At 38.0% G+C, this 21,162-nt stretch overlaps 1 protein-coding gene across 3 annotated transcripts in view; it reads left to right on the top strand.

Annotated features, from left to right (window-relative positions):
• THSD4 (thrombospondin type 1 domain containing 4) overlaps positions 1-21,162 on the top strand; it is a 297,318-nt gene that overhangs the window by 78,611 nt on the left and 197,545 nt on the right. For all 3 annotated transcript variants that reach the window (XM_040569780.1, XM_040569779.1, XM_040569781.1), the window contains exon 6: positions 61-163. In XM_040569780.1, the coding sequence (XP_040425714.1) occupies positions 61-163 (103 nt within the window). The remainder of the gene's footprint in view (positions 1-60; positions 164-21,162) is intronic.

Below are 21,162 nucleotides of genomic sequence, written 5' to 3'. Positions count from 1 at the left end.
TAAGAAAGCAGTAATTATATTAATATGATTATAATATAAATCTGTTCTTTATTTAAATAGATGTGTCCTGAGAGCAGCAGAAATATTAGAGAGGTGCAGTGTGCATCATACAACAACAAGCCATTTATGGGTCGATTTTATGAATGGGAACCTTTTGCAGAAGGTAAGGGAAGACACCTTGTTTTACTTTTATTATACTGACTGTGTTTTGGAAAAGCAAAAGTACTTTTCAGCTAGTGGAAGCCATGGGACTTTGACTGAGTCTTGCTGATTCTGCTTTGTTCATCTGTAGAGTTTATTCATTGGTCAACAAGTAAATAAATAGCTCTTTTTGGGGGGTATTTTACAAGAATGAAAGCATGCAAGTCCTACTTTGACTGGTATACTTTGGCACCTATACAGTGTTGCAAGAGTATTTCAGCTACATCACTGTTAAATGTCTTCTATGTATTTGTTTGATTACAAAGGCTTAGTATAGGTCTGTTTTGGTAAATGGAGTCAATTTTTTTAATCCCAGTTTAGCATGTGACTCGAGGTCCTGATGCATTCATTTCAGGACTCTCTGGTTGTATATAAATTTTCTAAGTGTTTGACAATTGGAATGGTGACTGAGGGAGGGATACATGTGCTATGGACTTGCCCAGCTGCATGTTGAACTGATTGCTCTGGAACACAAAGCAGCAGCTCTAGTAGGGGCCTGCCACACCGTCAGAGCCTTAATATTTGAAGAATAAAAACTCAGTAATTTGTGGGCTATAACCTTTTCCTGGAAACATGTTTTGTGAAATAATTACTTGTTTCATTTGCCTTTCTGTAAGCAAGAGCTGGGCCTGCCTCAGTTGAGATTTGCAATCATTTGTGAGGTAAATAACTTAATCTTAAAATATGTTTCGTGGTTGGATTCAGCAGAATCTAGTTTGTCTTAGTTTTTAAAATAACATTTTTAAAAGGTTGTTTTCCACAAAAAGGACCGCAGAGGAATTACACAGAAATATGTATACATACTGTGCAATAGCTACCTTCATTATTGCCGCACTGATCTGTTGCTTGGCATGAATCACTGTTACGGTTACCTTTATGAGATACCCTTACTAACAGGCTGTGTGTGCTCTGCACTGTGCATTCTCTCCTATGGTTTCCCTTCCAAATAGGGGCACAGAATCCCACCTTGAAATTTAAAAATAGAGGATATAGGTCCAACTACTTATCCCTTCTGTATTTGAGAAGAACAAAGAAGAAGAAAGAGAATTTATCTCTATTTTTTGAATTCTGTCTTGAATATCACTTTTATTGCCTTCTGTGCAAGTAGCTACAGATAATACAAGTCAACACAAGTAATAAGTTATGTCATGGCTTTTAATGTCTTACTGTCAGTGTTTACAGGGATTTCTCTTTACAGGAGACTTCATTACAAATAAATGTGTGCTGTGATTTATCTTAATGTTGACACCCTGCCCATATTTCCTAAAACTGATACATTGGCATGAATTTCTCAATTATGTGTCTTCAGCATCAGTGATTTACTCTAGGGCTACCAGGATTCCGTGTATGTTTGGCTTGCTTTCCGTCTTGAACTCATCATGCCAAGTTGCTTTCCCAGGTCCAAAACGGAGGTAAAGTAGGATGAGGTATGTAAAAGGAATGGGAGAATTCCATTCATGATGGGGAGATTCCTTTTGCAGAGCTGGGTGTTGTATTTGTATTTCTTCTCCTTTTATCCTAACAGAAGGAGAAAAGGGTGATAGTTACTGGTGATTTTTGATCGTTAATACGGTGAAGTCATGTGTACCCCAGTGTATATAGAGCCTGCTAGTAGGTTTCAAAGTGTCAGCAGTGAACAGCACATCAGGATTAGAGCTGCAGCTGGATGAGTCAGCCGGAAGACAGTGCGAGCTGTTTATTATCTGATTCCCAGTTGATCACACGTTTGTTTCTAATGTAGTCATGCCTCAGTCCTGGTTGTACCTGGTGTGGGTATATGGAAGAGTTGCAGAGCTATGCATCTTTATCTCAAATTATGACCATTCAGTGTACGCTCTGTTAATTAAAGTCATGTTAGGCATTGTGAAGTTCTCCCCAAAAGGAAGTTACAGAACTGTAAAACTTTGGCACTTTGTACCGTGCCTGTAAGCAGAAAAAAGAGCTCGGTACTCCAGCAAGCAGAGGGCTGAAGACATTGCAGACAAAATGACTTCTCTTACAACTTGGCCTTGAAGACTTAAGATACCTTGGCTTCGAAGCATCCCTTTTCCAACTGCCATTGGCAAAGTGCAGCCAATGCTGAGCCAGCTCAGCTCACCTCTGTCTCCTTGCTTCCTGCACAGCAGCTTTGACTCACGCTGCCCTGTGCCAGGAAAGACGGATGACTCAAGGGATTTAAAACACGCCACAATCATCTCTTTTTCCCTCCCCTGCACAGCACAGCTTGCTCCTAATATTTGTGTTGGATCAATAAGGGCAGCTAAACTGTAATTTACAGCTCTTTCTTGATGGTGAGTTAAGTATAATAATTATTATTTTTGAAAAATAGCATATTTTTATTTCTCCCTTGATCAGACTGGTGCAGCTGCATTTCTAAACCCCCCCCTGTTTTATCTGCTACTACTCCAACACAAACTTCTGTCTTATTAAAAAAGTCATATTAAAGAGACTATAAACTCCATGAATTTAGAGTGTCTAATGAAAAAAAGCAAACTAGTTTGTGTTGGAGAACCACTAGCACAGAATGACTTCAAAGGCAGGATTTGAGAGGAAGATCCAGATGTGACAGAGGGAAAACATCACACTGATATGATCATAAAACCTGTAAGGAAATTTAAATCTACAGAAGCAATAAACGCTTGAGTGATTCAGATAATTCACCTCTTCCAATTTGAACTCTTTGTTTCAGCTTCATTTTCAATTGTGTAAAAAAAAAAAAAAAACTTAACCTAAAGAAAAGCATTCAATATTTTGATCGCTATATGCAAAGAGTATATTTCAAGGAGAAAAACTATTGTTTCCTTGACAAGTGCAATTCAATGAAAATCTGACCACAGGAGTCTCTCTTAGTGAAGAACAGCTGCATTTTTGAGAGGAGGGAGATAACTGAAGATTTATTGACAGAAATCCTGTATGAGTTTAAAGAAGAAATAAAGTCCTCTCCAGAAAAATCTGTCTGATGCTTCATCTCTGTGAGGATATCTAGGATATCTTACGCATCCAAAATAAATTGTGAAATATAGTATTTCAAATCAATGGCCACAGAAAATCCTGAACAACTGCAGGCCTTCTTGCTTTGAGTTCTGTTTGGACTTCCTGGTACTCTTCCCCTAAAGGACGTTTTGTGTCAGTGCTCTATCCTGAGGCCTGACTTGCATTCAGAGGAGAACTCACTGTAGATGCAGATCTGTTCATGCTGTAAAATCCTTTTTGACTTCACTTTTCTTTTAAAATACCTGGCATCTAGCTACAGGTGCTTCTCAGCTACAGCTGTGTGAAATATAAGCTCTAAAGAAAATTAAGCCTATCTCTTCCACAGCTGTCTAGCAAATACTGCAACTTCAGTATTTTGTGTCAGAAAAGAGGCGCTTACGATTTAGACTGAATTCATCTTTGCTATTAGGATGGAGACTGAAGACTAATGCTGCTACGTTTATTTATTTGTGTGTTGTGTTGCTGGATTTGTACCAACAAATTTGACTTGGTTTGCATGACAAAGTAGCTTCTTATATAAGATCAAAATGGAGGCCCCAATATAAAATGTCAAGTTGCTAGGAAACTTCTCCAGTCTGCTGGTAATTGATGACACTGTAGACTCTGAATAAGCTTTGATTAATATTATGTAAGTATAACATTGAAGAAAAGCCTGATTGTTCGTTTAAAAATCATTTTCAGTTATGGAGAATTGCAAATAGCATTAAGCACTTCTGGAATGGGAGCACGCAGAGATCAGAGAGGAGTGACTTCAGAGAGTTTTTACAGGGGTGTAGTTGCAAGGACAGTGCAGACACTACCTGCAGACACTCAGCCAGCTGTAGGCACAGAGCAGTCTTGCTGATGTTTCAGAGTTCGGGAGGGTTTGGCTCATTTCCTCAGGCTTTGTGCAGACAAGGGTATGTAGGCTTGTGAGGAAACTGTTCATTCAGTACTGGTCTCATTAAAAGATGTTTTGTTGAACATCGTCCACTCAGCTGATCAACAGAAATCATCCTCCAAACCTCAGGAAAATCCTTTATGGGAGTGTTTGAGAGTCTGCTGGATGAATGCCAAAATTCTGTCAAGTAACACTTTTGTTGTCCTGTCAGATTTCCAGATGTTGCTTCTAAGTTTTCTGTTATTATGTGTGACTATTTGCATATAGCTACCAAATATGCACAGGTAATTTTGCAGAAAGTTTTGGGGCCAGATATAAATGTGGCCTCTTGGGTGTTGTTGCAAATCAATGAATGTTCTGGGCCAACCCTGAATGTATTGTACCTTTTTTCAGTGGTTTATTGTATTGGCTTTTTTTCCCCTGTTTATATGTATATAAACAACTTATTATATACGTGTATAGTTTATATGCACATTATTAGTGCAAGCATTCATTGATTTCATTGTTGGATGGCTTAATATAAAACTGTTTTAGTAACATTATAAAATTTGATATATACAGAGAAACATAGGGTTAAGTGTCATCATTTTAGGTTAATTGGTAGTGGAACTTTAGAGTAATTATAGAATTCATCCTAGAGTAAGATTATTAAGGTAGGTCCTGATGTAGGTATGTTACCTGGATGCCTGTGATTTCTTGACTAGAGGAGTGCTGTCCTTGAGGAACAAAGGTAACGTCGTCCCAGTTTATGAATTGTTGGTCTTTCCCGATTTGTTACTGCCAGTTCATTGTGACTGAGGATATGCTATGCCAAACTAGTGTCCTTGTAGGTTTTGGTGCAATACTTTGAGAACCTAATTTTCAGCGAAAAAGTCCTATTGTATTATTTATAATTCCTCTGGTAAAATACTTCTGGTTAGTGGATATACAGATGCTTGTGTATATACAGAATATCTCAAGAAATATTCCAGCTGTGCTGCAATTCATCCAGCTGCAGGGTATTATATTCAATGAGGCAGCTGCTTCATTTCTTCATTTGAAAATGAAAGTCTTCATTTCTCATGGCAATACACCACACTTCTCTGCTTTTTGCCTCCACCTGTTAGAAATGTTCTTGATTGCTTTTATGACATTTTGTGGTTACTTGTCCTTGAAGCTTGTACTTTAATTGCATGCACTGTATTTGTATGACTTTTTTGTTTTTTTGCTATTCCTGTTTTATATGAACTGCTGTTGTCAGACACATTCATTGAACAGGCAACAGTTTTGAGGGTTTTGAAATACAATGACTATAAGATGTTTTTATTTATTGATTAGCTACAACTCAAATAACGCGCACAGCTCTAATGGTAATCAGGATATAGGTAATAACAGAACTGGCATTCTTACATTTCATCACACACACAAAAAATAATTACCCCCTGCTTTTTTCCCATTTGTATGTAGAAGGGAACTGTCTAGGATTTGGTCTCAGTTCCTTTCTGCAAACCAAAAGTCTGCCTATGCTTATCATTTAAATTAAATGTTAAATAACTGTGTTGATATATTTGCCTTCTACGTGCTGTTCACATGTATGTTTATGATCTATCGTAAAAATTTGAGATGTAGAAAATAAATTTGGGAAAAACTTTTGAAAAATTTATTCTGTTTTGTATTTTATGAGAACTCACGGCTTTAGGTTTTCAACAACCGTGTGAGCTGATATATGAAACATCCTGCAATTTGCTTTGCTTGGCCTCTTCTATGATCTGTTGGGCTACTTTATATTGGATTGGTCTTAATCTCTAGCTGATCAGGAACAGTTGCTTAGCAAAGGAATAATGTTAAACTGAACAGTAAACCAATAGCAGATTAGTACAAGATCAGACATCTTGAAGCATATATCTGAAATTATTGACAGGATCTTAAGTACCATATATAAGGTATATAATTTCTCTGGAATTTTGTTGAAATTTGAGCTCCAATTTCCTTTAAACTCATTGAAAATCCTATCCAAGACAATGAAGTATCAATTTTTCATGTATTACCAAAAATTCTATTTCATTTTAACTTAAATCTCTTGGAAATGTTGCTGGCTTATGAAACTGGAATTTATTCAAATACAATCAAACATGAAGTTAATTTATATTATGGCCCTTTCTTCCCTTTATTTAATCCCGACTTGTGAGTGGATCACTAGAGAAGCAGATGGAAGCTAGCAAAACTTTAAAAGTATGGTTTTGCTAAAGTATCTGAGGCATTTCTTTGACTTCATCAATAAATTTACTTCCTGAACATCTGTTGTGTTGAGCTTGACCTGGAAATTGTAAATATCCTGTGTATTACTGAAATATGTAACTACTTCTATAGAAAGCTTTAATAAAAGTGTTTAGATACTTGCATATATGGAAACGTAATGCTTCAATGTGGCAACTTACCTTTTATAATTATTCTTGATGTATTTATTGATATACATGTTTTGATTTGTATTTGTAGAAAGTTTAACAATATCAGAGCCTGGCTTTTACGTGGGATTCGATGGCTTGTTCAATTCAAATCATAATGCACATGTACTGTTGAATGTACTGCGTTAAGTGGGGATGCTAATGTAGTACATGAAGTTCACCATTTTCCCTTAGTAGGCCGCATGTACCACATGTTGTAATAATTCTAGTTACTTGTGTGTACCTCAATTTCCCTGCTGTTCTACTTGCTATTTGTAGGGAAAAATGGATTAAGAGGAATCAGAGCAAGCAGGTGTTGGTGTTTATAGACAGATACCTGGATAAGCCTCCAGAATTGGAAAGGGTTGTTACTGCAGAATGGGAAATGACATCCATTGAATGTTATCATTCAGGAGTAAACTCATACATGCCAAGGGTGATGTAAACATAAACCATGTAAACTGAATGTATTTTTAAGAAGACAGCAAAGGGAGAGATTTGAAACAAACTGACAAGCCGTAGCTGTTTGTACTCTTGCAGGTTTGGATAAATTTAGCCTAGCTTTGTGTAGACGAGACATTGCCATCTGAATCCAGGTAACCAATATTTGCTGCTTTGTTCTAGAGCACCTCACCTGCCTGGATGTGTTAGTCATGAGTTGTGGAAACATCTCTAGAAGAATTACGCCCTCATTTCAAAGCATGCATCTTAGGTTCCTTCGGTGGGAGCAGAATGTTAGGGACAGATGTTGTGGCTTTCAGGCTCAGATTTAGAAACAAAATTGTATCCAGATTGTGTGGTAACAAAGATGATGAGGCTGGAACAGAATGTGGAAAGATGATTTGATTTTTGCAAAGCACCCATGGAAGTGATTGGCATAGACCCTGTTAGGCCTACTTTGATAATATGAGTCTCAAATCCATCCAATTGCTACCAATGGCAAGACTGCCAGGGGTTCAGGTCAGTATTCATGTCTGCTGTTGTATCATCAGATTACTGTGAGGCTGTGAAAGCATCCCTGAGAAATGCTGTGCAAATGCATATATTCATGATTTGAACTGAAAAAAAATATAGAAGAGCCCACAGTGCTTTCCCTACTGAAATGTTGTTGTACTTTATTTGTTCTTCTGTACCTGGAGTTGTGCAGTAAAGTTGAGATTCCAAGCTACCGGAGAGATACTACTAGTGTTTTGTGTTTTTTTTTTTTTTTGGTTTTGTTTCGTTTTTAGTTTTACTTCTATTGAAATTTAATAAAATTAACATTACTTGAACTGACATCCAATATGACAACAATATTTTAAAGCAAAATTTAACCTCTGAGTACCATATTTCATCTGTCTTCATTTCTTTAAAAATGTAGAAGAAATTAACTTTGAATCCTAGCATTAAGCAAGCTCTTGACAAAACCTGATGTTGGAAACCACGGGTCTGCCCATCTAACAAAATTATTTCTCTAATAATTTGTCAAGTCATGCAAGAAAAATACTTAAAAAAAAAAAAAAAAGTTATCCTAAACCTCTTATAAAAGCAGAATCAGTGGAATACTTTGCAAAAAAAACCCAGCCTAGTGTTGTAAAAAAAAATAAAATAAAATTATCTTCATCATAGCTTTCTCAATGTCTGACTTAGCTGTCAGGCAAAACCTGTAATAAGCAGGGAGAGATGAACAAATAGTATATGACCTCACATAGTCTGTAACAGTCTTTGTACGAGATCTGTATCGCTTATAGAGTGTCATAGTGCCCAGTGGGTGCACAGAGTGGTCTGAAGCTTGCTTCAAGTTGTTAAGTGGGGAGTTGATCCTTCTGATTTGGGGAGCAGCCCGGATCCTATAAAGGTGAGCCTGGGGATACCCTAGAAGCATGAGTCCTGCTAGGAGTCAGAGGGTGTTGTGATGGAGGTGCTCATCCAGTAGTACAGATTGGCACAGAGCAGGGTTGTGTAAATGAACATTCCCCTGGAGTTTCCTCAGCCTCAGGCAATGTCAGGGATTGGTCTTCATTTTCTCTGTGTCCTCTGATGTGGTTCTTCTGCCAAGAATAGCTTTCTCACAGCCCAAACCTCTGCCATTATGATTTAAAAATAATTCTGCTAGAATTGATGGAAAAGAGGAATCAAGGGTTAAGTGGCACCATTGTACGGTGGTAGAACTATAATCTTTTTGAATCTCCATTTCATTTTGTTTCATCAGGTCCTTTTGTATGTTGAGTTTGTCAAGATAAGGGAGAGAACAGGGGCAAATGAAATATCTCAACTGTCTCATCAAAAGCAAGCTTTCATCCCACTATTTAGTGCTGCTGGCATTGGCGTCATTACTGTATACAATTATAGAATAAGTGCTTTGGGATGCTTTAGACTATTTTGAGATGATATTGTAATATTTAATAAAATTGAAAACGTTGGGCTCACAGTATTTTGCAGGTGTGCAATTCCTGCACAAACCCCAGTGATCCTGTCATATCTTCCAGATCCGTGAAATAGTCTGGAGAATAGAATAGGAGCTGCACGGTCAAAACAGTGTAATCATTTTAACATGTGTTATACGTTAACTTTGGGGAATACTGAATAAACAGGGCAACAACTAAGCGAAGGATTATCAACATGTGTTCCATCTTTGTTGTTAAATGTATGAAATGTTTATTCAACATATCTCTGGTATCATTTTCAGGTTTTGGCAGTACATATTCTTGCTTTTAAACACTTTCTTCTTTGTGGCGTGGCTTGTTTAACTTAGAAAGCAAATTGAAAAATGCCTGGTGAATATTCTTTCCATTTTTAAGAAGAAATGAACAACTGAGACACAGAGAGAAAACACATAAAGTGAGCTTGGGAAGAGAAGTGGAAAAGAGGCTCCCTGCTTAAAGCTACTTATCAAGCTATGATAGATTTTTAAATTAGTATCCGTGCCTCAGTTTATGCATGGAAATAGTTTTTGTTGATTAAGTTGTGTATTTCAAAAGGTTTTAAATAGTTTCATAACATTTTCCATATGTTTGATTTCATAAAAGTTCTCACATCTTTAGATAAAAGTTCTTTATCTCCTGCAGTCAGCAGTGATTGTCCTAAACCCACTGCTGCGTGCGTAGCAGACTGTGGAGCTCCCAGACAGTGCTGCTGAAGCTGAAGGAATGCAGGATAAGTATGGCTTTTTATAGGTCCTAATGGTCCAAGAATTGTTGAGGTTAGTGGGGTTGTTTTTCCATTCACTTCAGTGGCTTATGGATGAGGTTGAAGTTGCAGAGTCATTTAGAAAAAAATTTGCCATGTAACTAAAAACGTGAACAGAGCTGATGTATGATGCGGCAAAACTCTGTTGGAGGTTGATAATGCCCAGGTTTCTGTGCATTCAGAGGACTGGGTGTGTACCTAATTCCTTGGAGGGTCAGGACCTCACTAGAGAAATTTTCCATTTCTTTGAAAAAAAGATGGATCAGTTTAAAGCATTCCCTTGTGGATCATACTCGGTTCAAAGTTCTGGTGTTCCTGGAGCCTTTGCTGAGTCCAGCCATGCTTCTGCTGGGCAAGTGTACGGACGGGGACTCAGAAAGCAGCAGTCTGCGAATGTGTGTGAACATTGGGTTCAGGGTTTTCTTTCATTCTGTGAAGAATTCAAACTAAACAAATAAGGTTTTTTTGAACCGTCTCGGAGAACAAATTACTTCCGTATTCAGCACTCCCCCAAATCTGCCTTTTGTTTCACTGCATGTGTTCCTGAGCAATTAAAAATTGACTATTGCAAAAAAACATTCATGCTACTGTTGATCCTTTGAAGCACTGACAGTGATCCTCAGGAGAGGCTGAGGCTGGAAGACACAGCCTGTGAGGAGCGGCTGAGGACCCCTGTGCTGCCCAGCCTGCAGAAGAGGAGGCTCAGGGTGACCTGGCTGCTCCCTGCAGCGCCCTGAGCAGGGGAAGCGCAGAGGCAGGCATCTGGCTCTGCTCCTGGGAACTGGGGACAGCACTGAGCTGCACCAGGGGAGGCTCAGCCTGGGCATGAGGACGCGTTTCTGTGCCACAAGATGGTCAGACACTGAACAGGCTTCCTAGAGAGGTGGCTGGTGCCCCATGCCTGTCAGTGCCCGAGGGGTGTTTGGACAGTGTCCACATGAACGTGCTTTAACTTTGGTTAGCCTTGAGGTGCTCAAGCAGTTGGACTCGATGATCTTTGCAGGCCCCTTCCAACTGAACTATTCTGTTTACAAAACAGAACAGAATATGCAATCTTAGTTCAAAAAGCCTCCATATGCTGAAGTAACTCTTGGAGGAACTAACTACAAAAGCAAGCCTATTAAATAGACACTATTTCCCAGCTACTTTGGGAGACTGCCTCTTCTGATATTTTTCATTATGCTGAAAGAATTACATATAAAGATACTTTTCCTTTATGGTCTGTTAATTTTGAGACTGTTCCAGTATCAAGTGATGCAAAGGGAAAGATACCATTAGGTTCAGAAGGAGTCAGATGAGAATCTAAACATTTATGTTCTGAGTTTCCATTTGTGTACTCGACGTACTGTTCGTGCACACTCTCAGCAGCAGAACCTGCACTTCTGCTGTGTGGAACATTTAGGTGCGAAATCATATTTTCCTAAAGTACTTTGTGTGACATCATGCAAGTTGTGGAAATTAGCACCTAAGTAGACTGTAGAGTGTGAGGTGCACTTAGGAGTTACTGCTGGCTAACTGCAGCATGTCCCCAGAACGCTGGCTGGTAGTATCTGTACTCAGTCTGTGGCAAGCTCAAAGTGGAAGATATTGTTTGAGGCTCTTTCATTCTGGTGAAACCTCTTTCTGTGGGATTTGAGTGAGAAGATGTTATGTTTTGTAGTATATCGTGAAAGCCAGCAAGGGTTGTCCCTGTGGCTCAATCTGAGCACGGAGACTCAGGGAGCTGAGCCTTGGTCTGTAGTCACTGTGCAGGTTTTGGAGAGTCAGGGAAGGACAGGAGGCTGCAAAGAGACATTACTATTGAGGCTTCATAACGATCAAGTATTACAGTGTATTTTTTAAGATGGCATTCTTTCAAAAGCCAGATTCCAACTTCATCCCACAGTATTTCAAAGGAGCATAGAGCTTACAACTCTGGTGTAACTGTTCACTGGAAAAATGAAGTTACTTATTAATATGAATTTGGGTGTCTGTGCTGCATATTATTATTTAAACATTGACATTCCAGTGTTTCTGGAGTGCTGTGTTAATGTTTTGAATGGAAATGTTTGGTAGTGCAGAGTGTTACAAAGGAATTATAATGATCATGCCAATTTAGCCAGCATAAGTAGTTGGACTGGCATTCATATACACTTGATATTCTCATTGTTATGATGAATTACTATTTTCAAAGCAAGGAAAATCTTACCCACTGTGAAAGAAAAGCTTATAGTATGGATGAACATCAGAAGAGAGAGATTCCCAGTGGTGGTATTTAAAATGAAAAGCAGAACTGGCTTCTATTGTGCTCCATTTCCATTAGACATCTTGGAAGTTTTATAAGCACGGTGCATAATAAATATCTAAGCCACAGTTTGAGGTCAGTTAAAAAGGAGAGACAGTTCTTGCTAATATTTTTCTGGATTAGTCCTCCATCTTACACCCAGATAGATACAAAGCACTGGCATCTGTCCACAAGAATGTACTTGTGAATTGTTAATTTGCTTTCCATATTGCACTGTATAACTGTGAACTTAAATCCAAATACCACAAGTTTAAAATTAAGTTTGAAAGAACCAGAGAAACTGTGCATTAAATTCACTCATATATCTGCAAATAGAGAAGATCTTTCTGAGTAATTTTGTTCTAAGTCCTAAAAAGCACTGAGGTGCAGCCTGCTGTGGTCTGTTCTGCTGAAACAGTACTGGGATCCCTCCGGAGAGTGATCACAAAGAGCTAACTGTTTGGATCCATTACACCAGGGAGGTGGATAGCAAGTGTAAAAACAGACCTCAAAAAGTCAAGCCTGATTTTATTTTTTTTCAAATACAATAATATGAGTCTGGTGACATCATCAGATCTGAAAACTAATATAGATTTTTACTGTATTTTCTTTTCATTGCTCCAATATAACTGGTACCCAGTGTATGTAAAATGCATTACGGCAAATCCACAAGCAATTTCCTTCATTGTAACAAATACTGTATCTCATTAGAGCAAAACAAGCCCCCAGTTATGTTGCAGAACATCTGCTTAATAATTTCAAGTTCCTCCAACAATGCTGCCAGAATGTCTAAAAAGTCAACATCTAGTCCATTACTTTGATCAACAGAAGTAATAAAATATAAATAATGTACCAAATGCAGATCTGGTGAAAGGCAGAACAGTGCTAGTGGATCTAAGCTGAGAGAGAGCTATTGCTAATGGTGGTGTGGCTTATGGCACTGGCACTAGGCTTCTGAGAGGTGGGCTGGGAGTGGGAACCAGATTTCTGGCTGACATAGATTTCCTATCTAACAAGAAAAAGTTGTTTTACAGAGAAAGTTATTTAATCTTTCTGTCCCAGACCCTGACACTAAAATTCAGCTTAAAATGTCCTTTTATCTTTCATGGGCTTTCTGTAATGCATATGAGGTGCTTTAACTTTACTCAGAAGAGCTGAAACATCTGTAAACAAACAACAGAGCAATGCTTAAGCAAATTTGGTATGAATTGTAATAATGCTTAGTATTTATCTGCTTTGTGACTTTTATCAGTTTCTGCTCTGTATGTCTTATGAGAAGGGTCACTTTGAGTTGTTTGCCTACTTGTTTTCATTACAAATGTGAACAAAAACTGAAAATGGGAAAACTTTCCAGAAATGTATTGACCTGACCGTTGTTTTTAAGTATCAAATTATTTAGGGCCAGTAACAATGAAAGTTAAGAAAAAAAAATGATTGTAATATTACTAACACTTCTTTAAAAAAAAAAAAAAAAAGTCACATAAAGTGTTTGATCATTGAAATGAAACTGCCTCAGAGTCATGTAAAAGTACCAAAAAAGGCTTTGACTTATGCAACTGGGATGTATATTAACAAAGCGTGGGCTGGGTCATTCTGCTTAACTCACAGAGCACAAGATTCCCTGGAAGATAGTTCTATTGTTAGTACTGTGAGATTGGAAGACACTGAAATACCTCCTTTTAAAGTGCTGATTTTTCTTTTTGATTTTAACTGAGCCAGTAAGTCTGAGAAATGTCAAGTCTTCATTATGAAATGTTGTCATGGAAACTCTAACTACTTCTGGGCACAATACTGTGTGTTAATATACAAAGTTAACTGTAGATAAAAATCTGTGTGGAGACAAGAATGCAGAACTTTCCAAGGAAACCTATATACACAATGCATGTTAATTGCAAAGGAGTGTTTTACTGTAATGTGACATCCTAAAAAGAACAGAAACAAAACCTCCTGTTTTCATATCACAGTAACCATTATCAGCTAAAGGAATCTGAGTTAGTGTGAGGATCTCAGGAATACTTTTGTTTCGGGAAGCCCAAGTGCTCTGGTAGGAGTGTTTGGTAAAGGTGGGTGCCAGCATGCCGTGGAGGTGCGACCAGTCTCCTCGGGAAGGATGTAGGGCAGTGAATGTCCCTTGGAGTTGGCCCTTTGGTCTGAGCTGGTTAAAACCTGCTCTCCTCGACTGTAGCAGTCCCTGCCTTTGTATGTCAAGGGCATAAGGAGAAAAACATTTTTGTTTCTTATTGTCATTTTCTCTTTCTGCGGCACAGCTGAAGTTACTAACCACAATGAATTCAAGGTAATTTTCCAAATACCAATTTTTAATCCAGCATTTTTTCTTAACCTCAGATTCAAAGATTTATGGCTATCATACCCCTTAAAGGTCCAGTGTTATCACTTGATCCTGCTGTCTGCATACTGCAGCTTGTACAATTGTAGCCCTTAGGAAATGCATTTTCTGTGTGAATTGATGATGTGTCTTTCAGAATGAAGGTAATTTGGTTTTTGATACCTTTGTTAATGCCACTGGTTACATTCTTCCAGTGGTAAATCAAGTATTCCTTCAACAACAAGTTCCAATAATGATCTTTGGATCCCCCAGAAACTTACTGTTGGACTAATTTCTGCTAATCTTTTCTCCTTCTCCTGTAAGGTGGTAAGTGCTTTTCAAAGCATTTAGTATTGTGGTCTCTCCTGTACCTCATTCAGTGTGATTTGGTAAGAAGCGAATAGGTGCAGCACGAGGCATTTCCTGATGCCCTATCTCTAGGGCTTAAAGAGAAGCTTGTAAGTCTAGAGATGCTCGCAAACAACAATAGCAAGGCAAAGTTCATAGTTGGTTGGTGTATCAATTGTCTGAGGCATTCAAAAGCCATAAGCTAAGTAGAAACACTGTGCACAGTGAATCCAAGTGGCTAGGCTTGGTGGCAAGGGTTGGGGATTTCTGGCTTTTGGGGGGATTTTTTTACAGGGGTCTGTGGGTGGGTTGTGTTTTGGGCAGAAGCAGCTCAGACCAAGATTAAAAGATCTTTCAATGATAGTGACAGACAATATATAAACAATGATTATAAACTATATATAAACTATAAACTAGATTTCTAAACTCCGTTTCTGAAACATTCTTGCACATTGCCAAATCACTTGAAAAGAAGTCTGATTCCAACTGATGAAATGGGCACCACAAGAAGATAAAACAAGCCACTGGTTTCTTACCAGCTGTAGGGTATAGTTCAGTTGAGGTTACATTTTAACTGCCACCATCTTCCAAAGCACTTGTTAAATATATGGAGAGTAATTCACTGTGATGTTTGGCATAGTTTCTCTTTTTTCCTCAAAAGCAAATTATACTGGCACTATAGGGTCAACTCCACCAGTTCCCTTGCAGTATTTTGTGGTTTGTTCCCCCAGCTTTTCCTCCTTCAAATACTGCATTTGTAGAATGTGTAATCTTAGACCTTGGAAAATGCACTCTGCTTAGTTAGATGGCCAGAAGGTCTTCCATCAATGTCCCTCTGTTTAGTTAATGAAGTGCTCTTTTTCAAAACTTGTTTTAGCAAGAAAAACTTTTAACTGAATTGCTGTGTAAGTGGTCATAAAGTCTAGTTTAGGTTTCTTGCTCATGTAAGCATGTTGCTGTGTATTCTGGGGTATTTCATTCTTTATGTTTTGCTTGATAATGCCAATGTTATGCTTAATGGTGTATAATGCATTATTAAGTCTGGGTAATCTGCATTGATATGTCATAAGAAAGAAAAATCAAACTCCACTAATGGTTTGTGATGGCAGAAATTCAGCTGGTTCTACACTGTTGTAATTTGATGGTACAATAGTAGTTTTCTACCAGCTGAAGATCTGCCTTATGGTCTTTGATATCACTGTAAGGAAGTACCCAGAACTACCCTGAGTACAGGTTTGAAAAACATGACCATATCTGTGAGTCTAAGGGTCCAGAGTAACCAGAGAAAATTCCTTTTGTTTTATACACCACACCAGAAACTGTTGTGGGAAAGGAAAAATACCACCCATTTTCTTATTCTGCACTTTTTATATGGCGTGGTTGTTTCTGCTGTCTATAAACAGAGTGGCAAATTCAGTTGTGGTGGAATGTGGCTCAGTAAAGGGGCTGGCTTTACTTAACCAGCTATAGGCAGTATTGGCTGTGGCAGTTAAGAGCAGGCCAGAAGAGGAACGTGATTTTTTGTATCCTTTTTCCTCCTTAGGTCAAGCAGAGCATGCTTAAAGAAATTTCTTCACTGAAAGGGTTGTGAATCATTGGAACAGGCTGTCCAGGGAAGTGGTTGAGTCACCAACCCTGGAAGTCTTCAAAAAAATGTGTAGGTGTAGAGCTTAGTGATGTGGTTTAATGGTGGGCTTGGCAGTGCTAGGTTAAAGGTTGGACTGGGTGACCTTAAAGGTCTTTTCCAACCTGAATGATGATGTGATTCTTTGAAATGATCTGCTGAGTGGGCTATTGCAACAGGGCAGTTGTTGCTTGCCACAGAAGTAGTTGCATGAAGTTCAAAGAACATGTAAGAGAATGTAGTTGCTAGTGGTCATCTGCTAACCAAACCTGAATTTCAACAGCAGGCTTATAGAATCACCATTAATTTTATTGCCATGAACATGTAGAAGGTTGTTAGGGAAAAGAGTCAGAAATATGTGCTGGATAGTCTAATTTACCCATCCTCTGTTTCATTATATTTTTAGAACTTTATTCTTTTTTTTTCCGGCTTAAATGCTATTAAGTCTCAGGAGAATTTTCCATTATTTAATAGATCTTGCTGTCTTTTTTTTTTTTTATGAGGTAGATTCTGGGCTTGGGTTTGGGGGTTTTATAGTGAGCTTACTTCTTCTAAAACCCATATAAACTTTACTGAAAATTCTTAATCCTTTTTATGTACTTACAGTATTTTCAGGTGTTTTTGCAGTACTTGTGTGACTTGTTACTGACACTGTATATGTTTAACTTAAAAATAATTGGAGAGAAAGATTGGGCATTTCTTTCATCATTTATGAAAGGAAGATCTGGGTCTAAGACTTCTAAAAATGCAGAACTCTTCTTCTGCGTCAAGAACTGCTTAAAATACTTGGCCAACATTTACTCAGCTGTTACATGGTGAAAGCCTGTGTTTACTTTCATGTTCATCTTGTTAAAACACAGTTGCTGAAAAGAAAGAGTAGGAACTTTAACATCAAAATCCCTCTGCTCCTTGAGCGTGTGGGCTGGAGGAAATCAAAGATGAGAGGGATGAAATAATTGCTGAGTGCACATATTTGGCACATCGGCAGGAAAAGGATGCTCTACAAAAGAGCTGAGGGCTGGGCTTGAGCTGTCCATTTTTGCTTTCTCAGAGCGTGCTTCAACCTGCAACCTTTGGTTGGTTTGACAACTATAAATTAAATTCAGTGTTTCTGGAACACATCCTGGAAGGTGGATCTTTTTACTTTTGATAAAAGATTGATTTTCAGTATCTTCCTTGATCAGTGAGAAACTGCTTGAAAGAGAGGAAAACCTGCAAGACGGTCCTGGAAGTTATAGTTTATTTTATGCAGATTTACTTTCCTGTTAGATTTACCTCTGTATGGAACTCCAAGCATTGGTGCAAGTCTAGAATATGTGGTATCTATATACAGGATATTTGTAGCTAATATGGAGAAATTTCACTTGTGGTTTAAAAATAGCTGCATATTCTGGATTTACGGTTAGAAGAGTGAAATGCTGTAAAGCCTTTTTTGTCAGGGAAGGTGCTGCATAGATTACCCATACTCAGTGACGTATTGTTATTTATTCTAATAATGAGTTAAATTAAAAAACAATACAGAATAAACAGTCACTAATACAAAGTTCACTATTCCAAGTGACCACTTTCATTCATGCTACAGTTCAATCTCAAAAGAGGGTGAATCTAAGAAATTTAAAACACAAAGAAATAATCACCAGGTAACCAAAGAACAAACTTCCTGGTAAATAAACAAATACGTTGTGAATTCCAAGCTTGTTTGCTGTGAATTTGATGAAGTTTGGCTTTCTCTAGTGACTGTTTATAATGTTTCAGTGTTGTTTTTCTAGCACCATGGGTAGAACTGTTAGTAGACAGCAGGACGGTTTACTAATTCCTTGCTACATTGAACTTCTTCCCTCTTCTTTCTCTCTCTCTCTCACTTCTTCTTTTATACTGTTAGTCCCTTAGTCTCCTCTATTTCAAATACACAGATACATCCTAGAGCCAGTACACAATGTGTTGCTCATTCACAGAGCAAGTTGGGCAGGACCAGCCGGCTTCCCATATGTTTGTACAGCCTGATTCCAGTGCATTTCACTAGTATCTGATTTAAAAATTCTCTACTAGAAGATAACAGCTCTTACCAAATTTTGTAAGGAGGACAGCATCAAAAAGATGACACCTGTAGAAAGTATTAGCAGTTTGGTCTTGGGTTTTAGAATATTGTTTGTGTACTAAATACTATAAAGCATGGAGAATTCATCACTAAGCATGCCTAGCATCACCTCTGCATGGCTGAGACAGAGGAAATGTGATACTGTGTACTGTACGTGAAAATATGCCCACTCTTACTGTATAGCCTGGAGTAAAATTTAAATTTCAAGTAACCTTTAGCGTTATCCTTCAGGAAATTTTGGTGCACAGAATGATCTTTTAAAATAGGATTACTTTTGGCCCTTTTTCTAATACATACAATTGTCTGAAGTCAGCTCTGGCTCATCCAACAATAACTTTAAATCAGTGTTTTTACCACTCCTGCCAGTCACCAGAAATTATTGAAGTTCTCAGGGATGACATGTTTGAGCTTTCTGAATGAAGTAATGGGAATGGTGGGTTAGAATTGAAGAAGTGCAGAATTCAATTCAGCATAAACAAAGTGAAAAAAAATAACTAACATAAACTCATAGAATCATTCAGATTGGAAAGTCCTCTAAGATCATCTAGTCTAGTCTTTAACCTAGCACTGACAAGTCCACCACTAAACCATGCTACTAAGTAATTTTACTGTGCCTTAGAGTTTAAAATCAGCCTGATAATGTACAGATCATTTGTAGCAGTTTCAATTAATCAAATTCATAACAAAAACTATGATGGAAGACTTAAGTATTTTTAATTTCAAAATCAGGCTTGCAATCTGACTTCGCAAGTTCTATGAAAATTGCCCAGTGTGTGCAGGATCTTGCATGCAAAAGCATTTGCACAAATAAGCCTTTGCATGAAGTGTACTTCTAATCTATCTGTTTATACAAGTTTGATTTTCATAGCATGAATGTTTACAAAGAGACAGTTACCAGTAGTCAGCACTGAAATAATGTTTTTTAGTTCACTGACCTGTGCACAAACGAGTTTTAAAACTGTGGCTAAGCCTACTAGCAGTTAGCATCTTACTTATGCCCTGGTAAATCCACCCCCAGCGTTTCACTGAAGAACTGTGTGTGCAGGCTTGTGTGTTGTTTGTAGGAAGGAAATCCTGTATGTATGTATATCTCATATACTCTAGATTTTAGTCAGTTTGATATATGAAACTGTGCTGCAATATGTATTAAGATATTTATTAGTGTTTTAATTATTTAAATATTTCAATAAATTATTGCAGTGCTGCAGTAACTTCAATATTTCAATAAATATTTATTGCATAAATGTTAATTGAAATATATATTGTTCAGTAAATATTGAAATATTTATTGCATTCCTATATAAGATGACTTTTTATTGACCAAAGCACCTGTTTATATTGTATTTTGATCGCAATTATGGCTGGATATCAAATTTGGAATGCGAAGGCAAAAATAGCAAACATTACCATGCTTGTAATAGTCTGATCTTGCTAGTGTGGGCATCAGGTGCGATGATAAATGTGGTGACCTGAGCATTTTCCTGTGTTGGCAACTGGCATATACACCTACCACCCACAGACAGCTTAAAATATGTGTACATTTGTCTTCACTGCTGTTTCCAACCATATTAGCAAGACTGATATACCAGTACATATAGTTTGGAGATTGATTCATTCTTTTTTAAAAATTATTATTTCAAACTGTGGTGGGAATTTCCTGTTTTCTTATATCTATTCTTAAAAGTCCAAGAACATAGGAAAACAGATCTGGTAAAGAGCTGTGTTCCTTGTTTTAACACAGAATACTTTAATTTCTGTATGAAGTAATGCTATAATGATGTTGGCTTTGTCTACGTGAAATGGTAGCATTAATTTTGTAGAGACAAACGGTTATGCTGAGGACCCAGTATTCATGCTGTGTGCACGTTGGGAGTAGTTCCTGGGTCTGATCCCATGAACTGAATGCAAGTTGCCAGAAGGACAGCATCTTCCAGATTTATCGGCAAGGAGTCCAGCTTGCATGCTTCGAGAGTGCTTGGCAATGGGGACTGAAAATGGCTAGTATGGATTTGGAGGGAGTTTACATAAAGGGGAAATTTGTTATCCAAACTAAAATGATAACGTAGACCCATCTGTGATATTTATTAGTATTTAAACTGTACGTGGTGGTGTAGAGAAATGTCCATTTCATTTCATTAGCTCAGTCAGAAGAGCAGCTTGCTGGAGAAAGCTCCTGGCCAGCCATCACTGACAGCTGCAGCCCAAGTGAACAAGTACTTGGCCGATCACCCAGGCTGAGCTCTGCATTGGGCCCTTAGCTGAAGGCGATCCTTTGGCACAGAAGGGTTTAACTCTGGGTGGCCGATAGTCACGGGGGAATGGGCTGTGACGCCTTGACAGGTGAATTCTCTTGGGAAATGAGGAGGAAACAATGGGCTCTTGTAGGGAATGCTGTTAAGAAACAGGCTTGTGCGTGGGCTGTTTCTCCTTTTGTACTGTCCCTCAACTCAACAGGCATAGAGGGTAAAGTGGAATTAGATAAATCAGTAAAATGTACTTGAGTATCACAGGAAGTCTGTCCCCCATCTTTCATCTGTGTGACTTTGGGTGCTAGAGAAGCACAGAGCTATGCTAGAGAGGTCAAACTTCTTCATCTATAACTTTTGCGGTGAAAAAGGGCAATACTGTGATACTGATGTATTTTGGTTATTTAAAGTTACCCTAAAAAACAAACAAACAAAAACAAACAATATATTTAATATTGACAACATTAAAAAATGATTCATTCATCTGATTTGGATTTGACATTTTCTTCAATTTTATAATATATTTTCAAGTACATTTAATTGAAATGTAGGGAACAATTATGGGTTATGTGAAAGCCTGACCCCTTGCAC

This window comes from Cygnus olor, chromosome 11, assembly GCF_009769625.2.
Source record: "Cygnus olor isolate bCygOlo1 chromosome 11, bCygOlo1.pri.v2, whole genome shotgun sequence".
Lineage (NCBI taxonomy): Eukaryota > Metazoa > Chordata > Aves > Anseriformes > Anatidae > Cygnus > Cygnus olor.
This window is presented reverse-complemented; position numbering and strand designations above follow the sequence as displayed.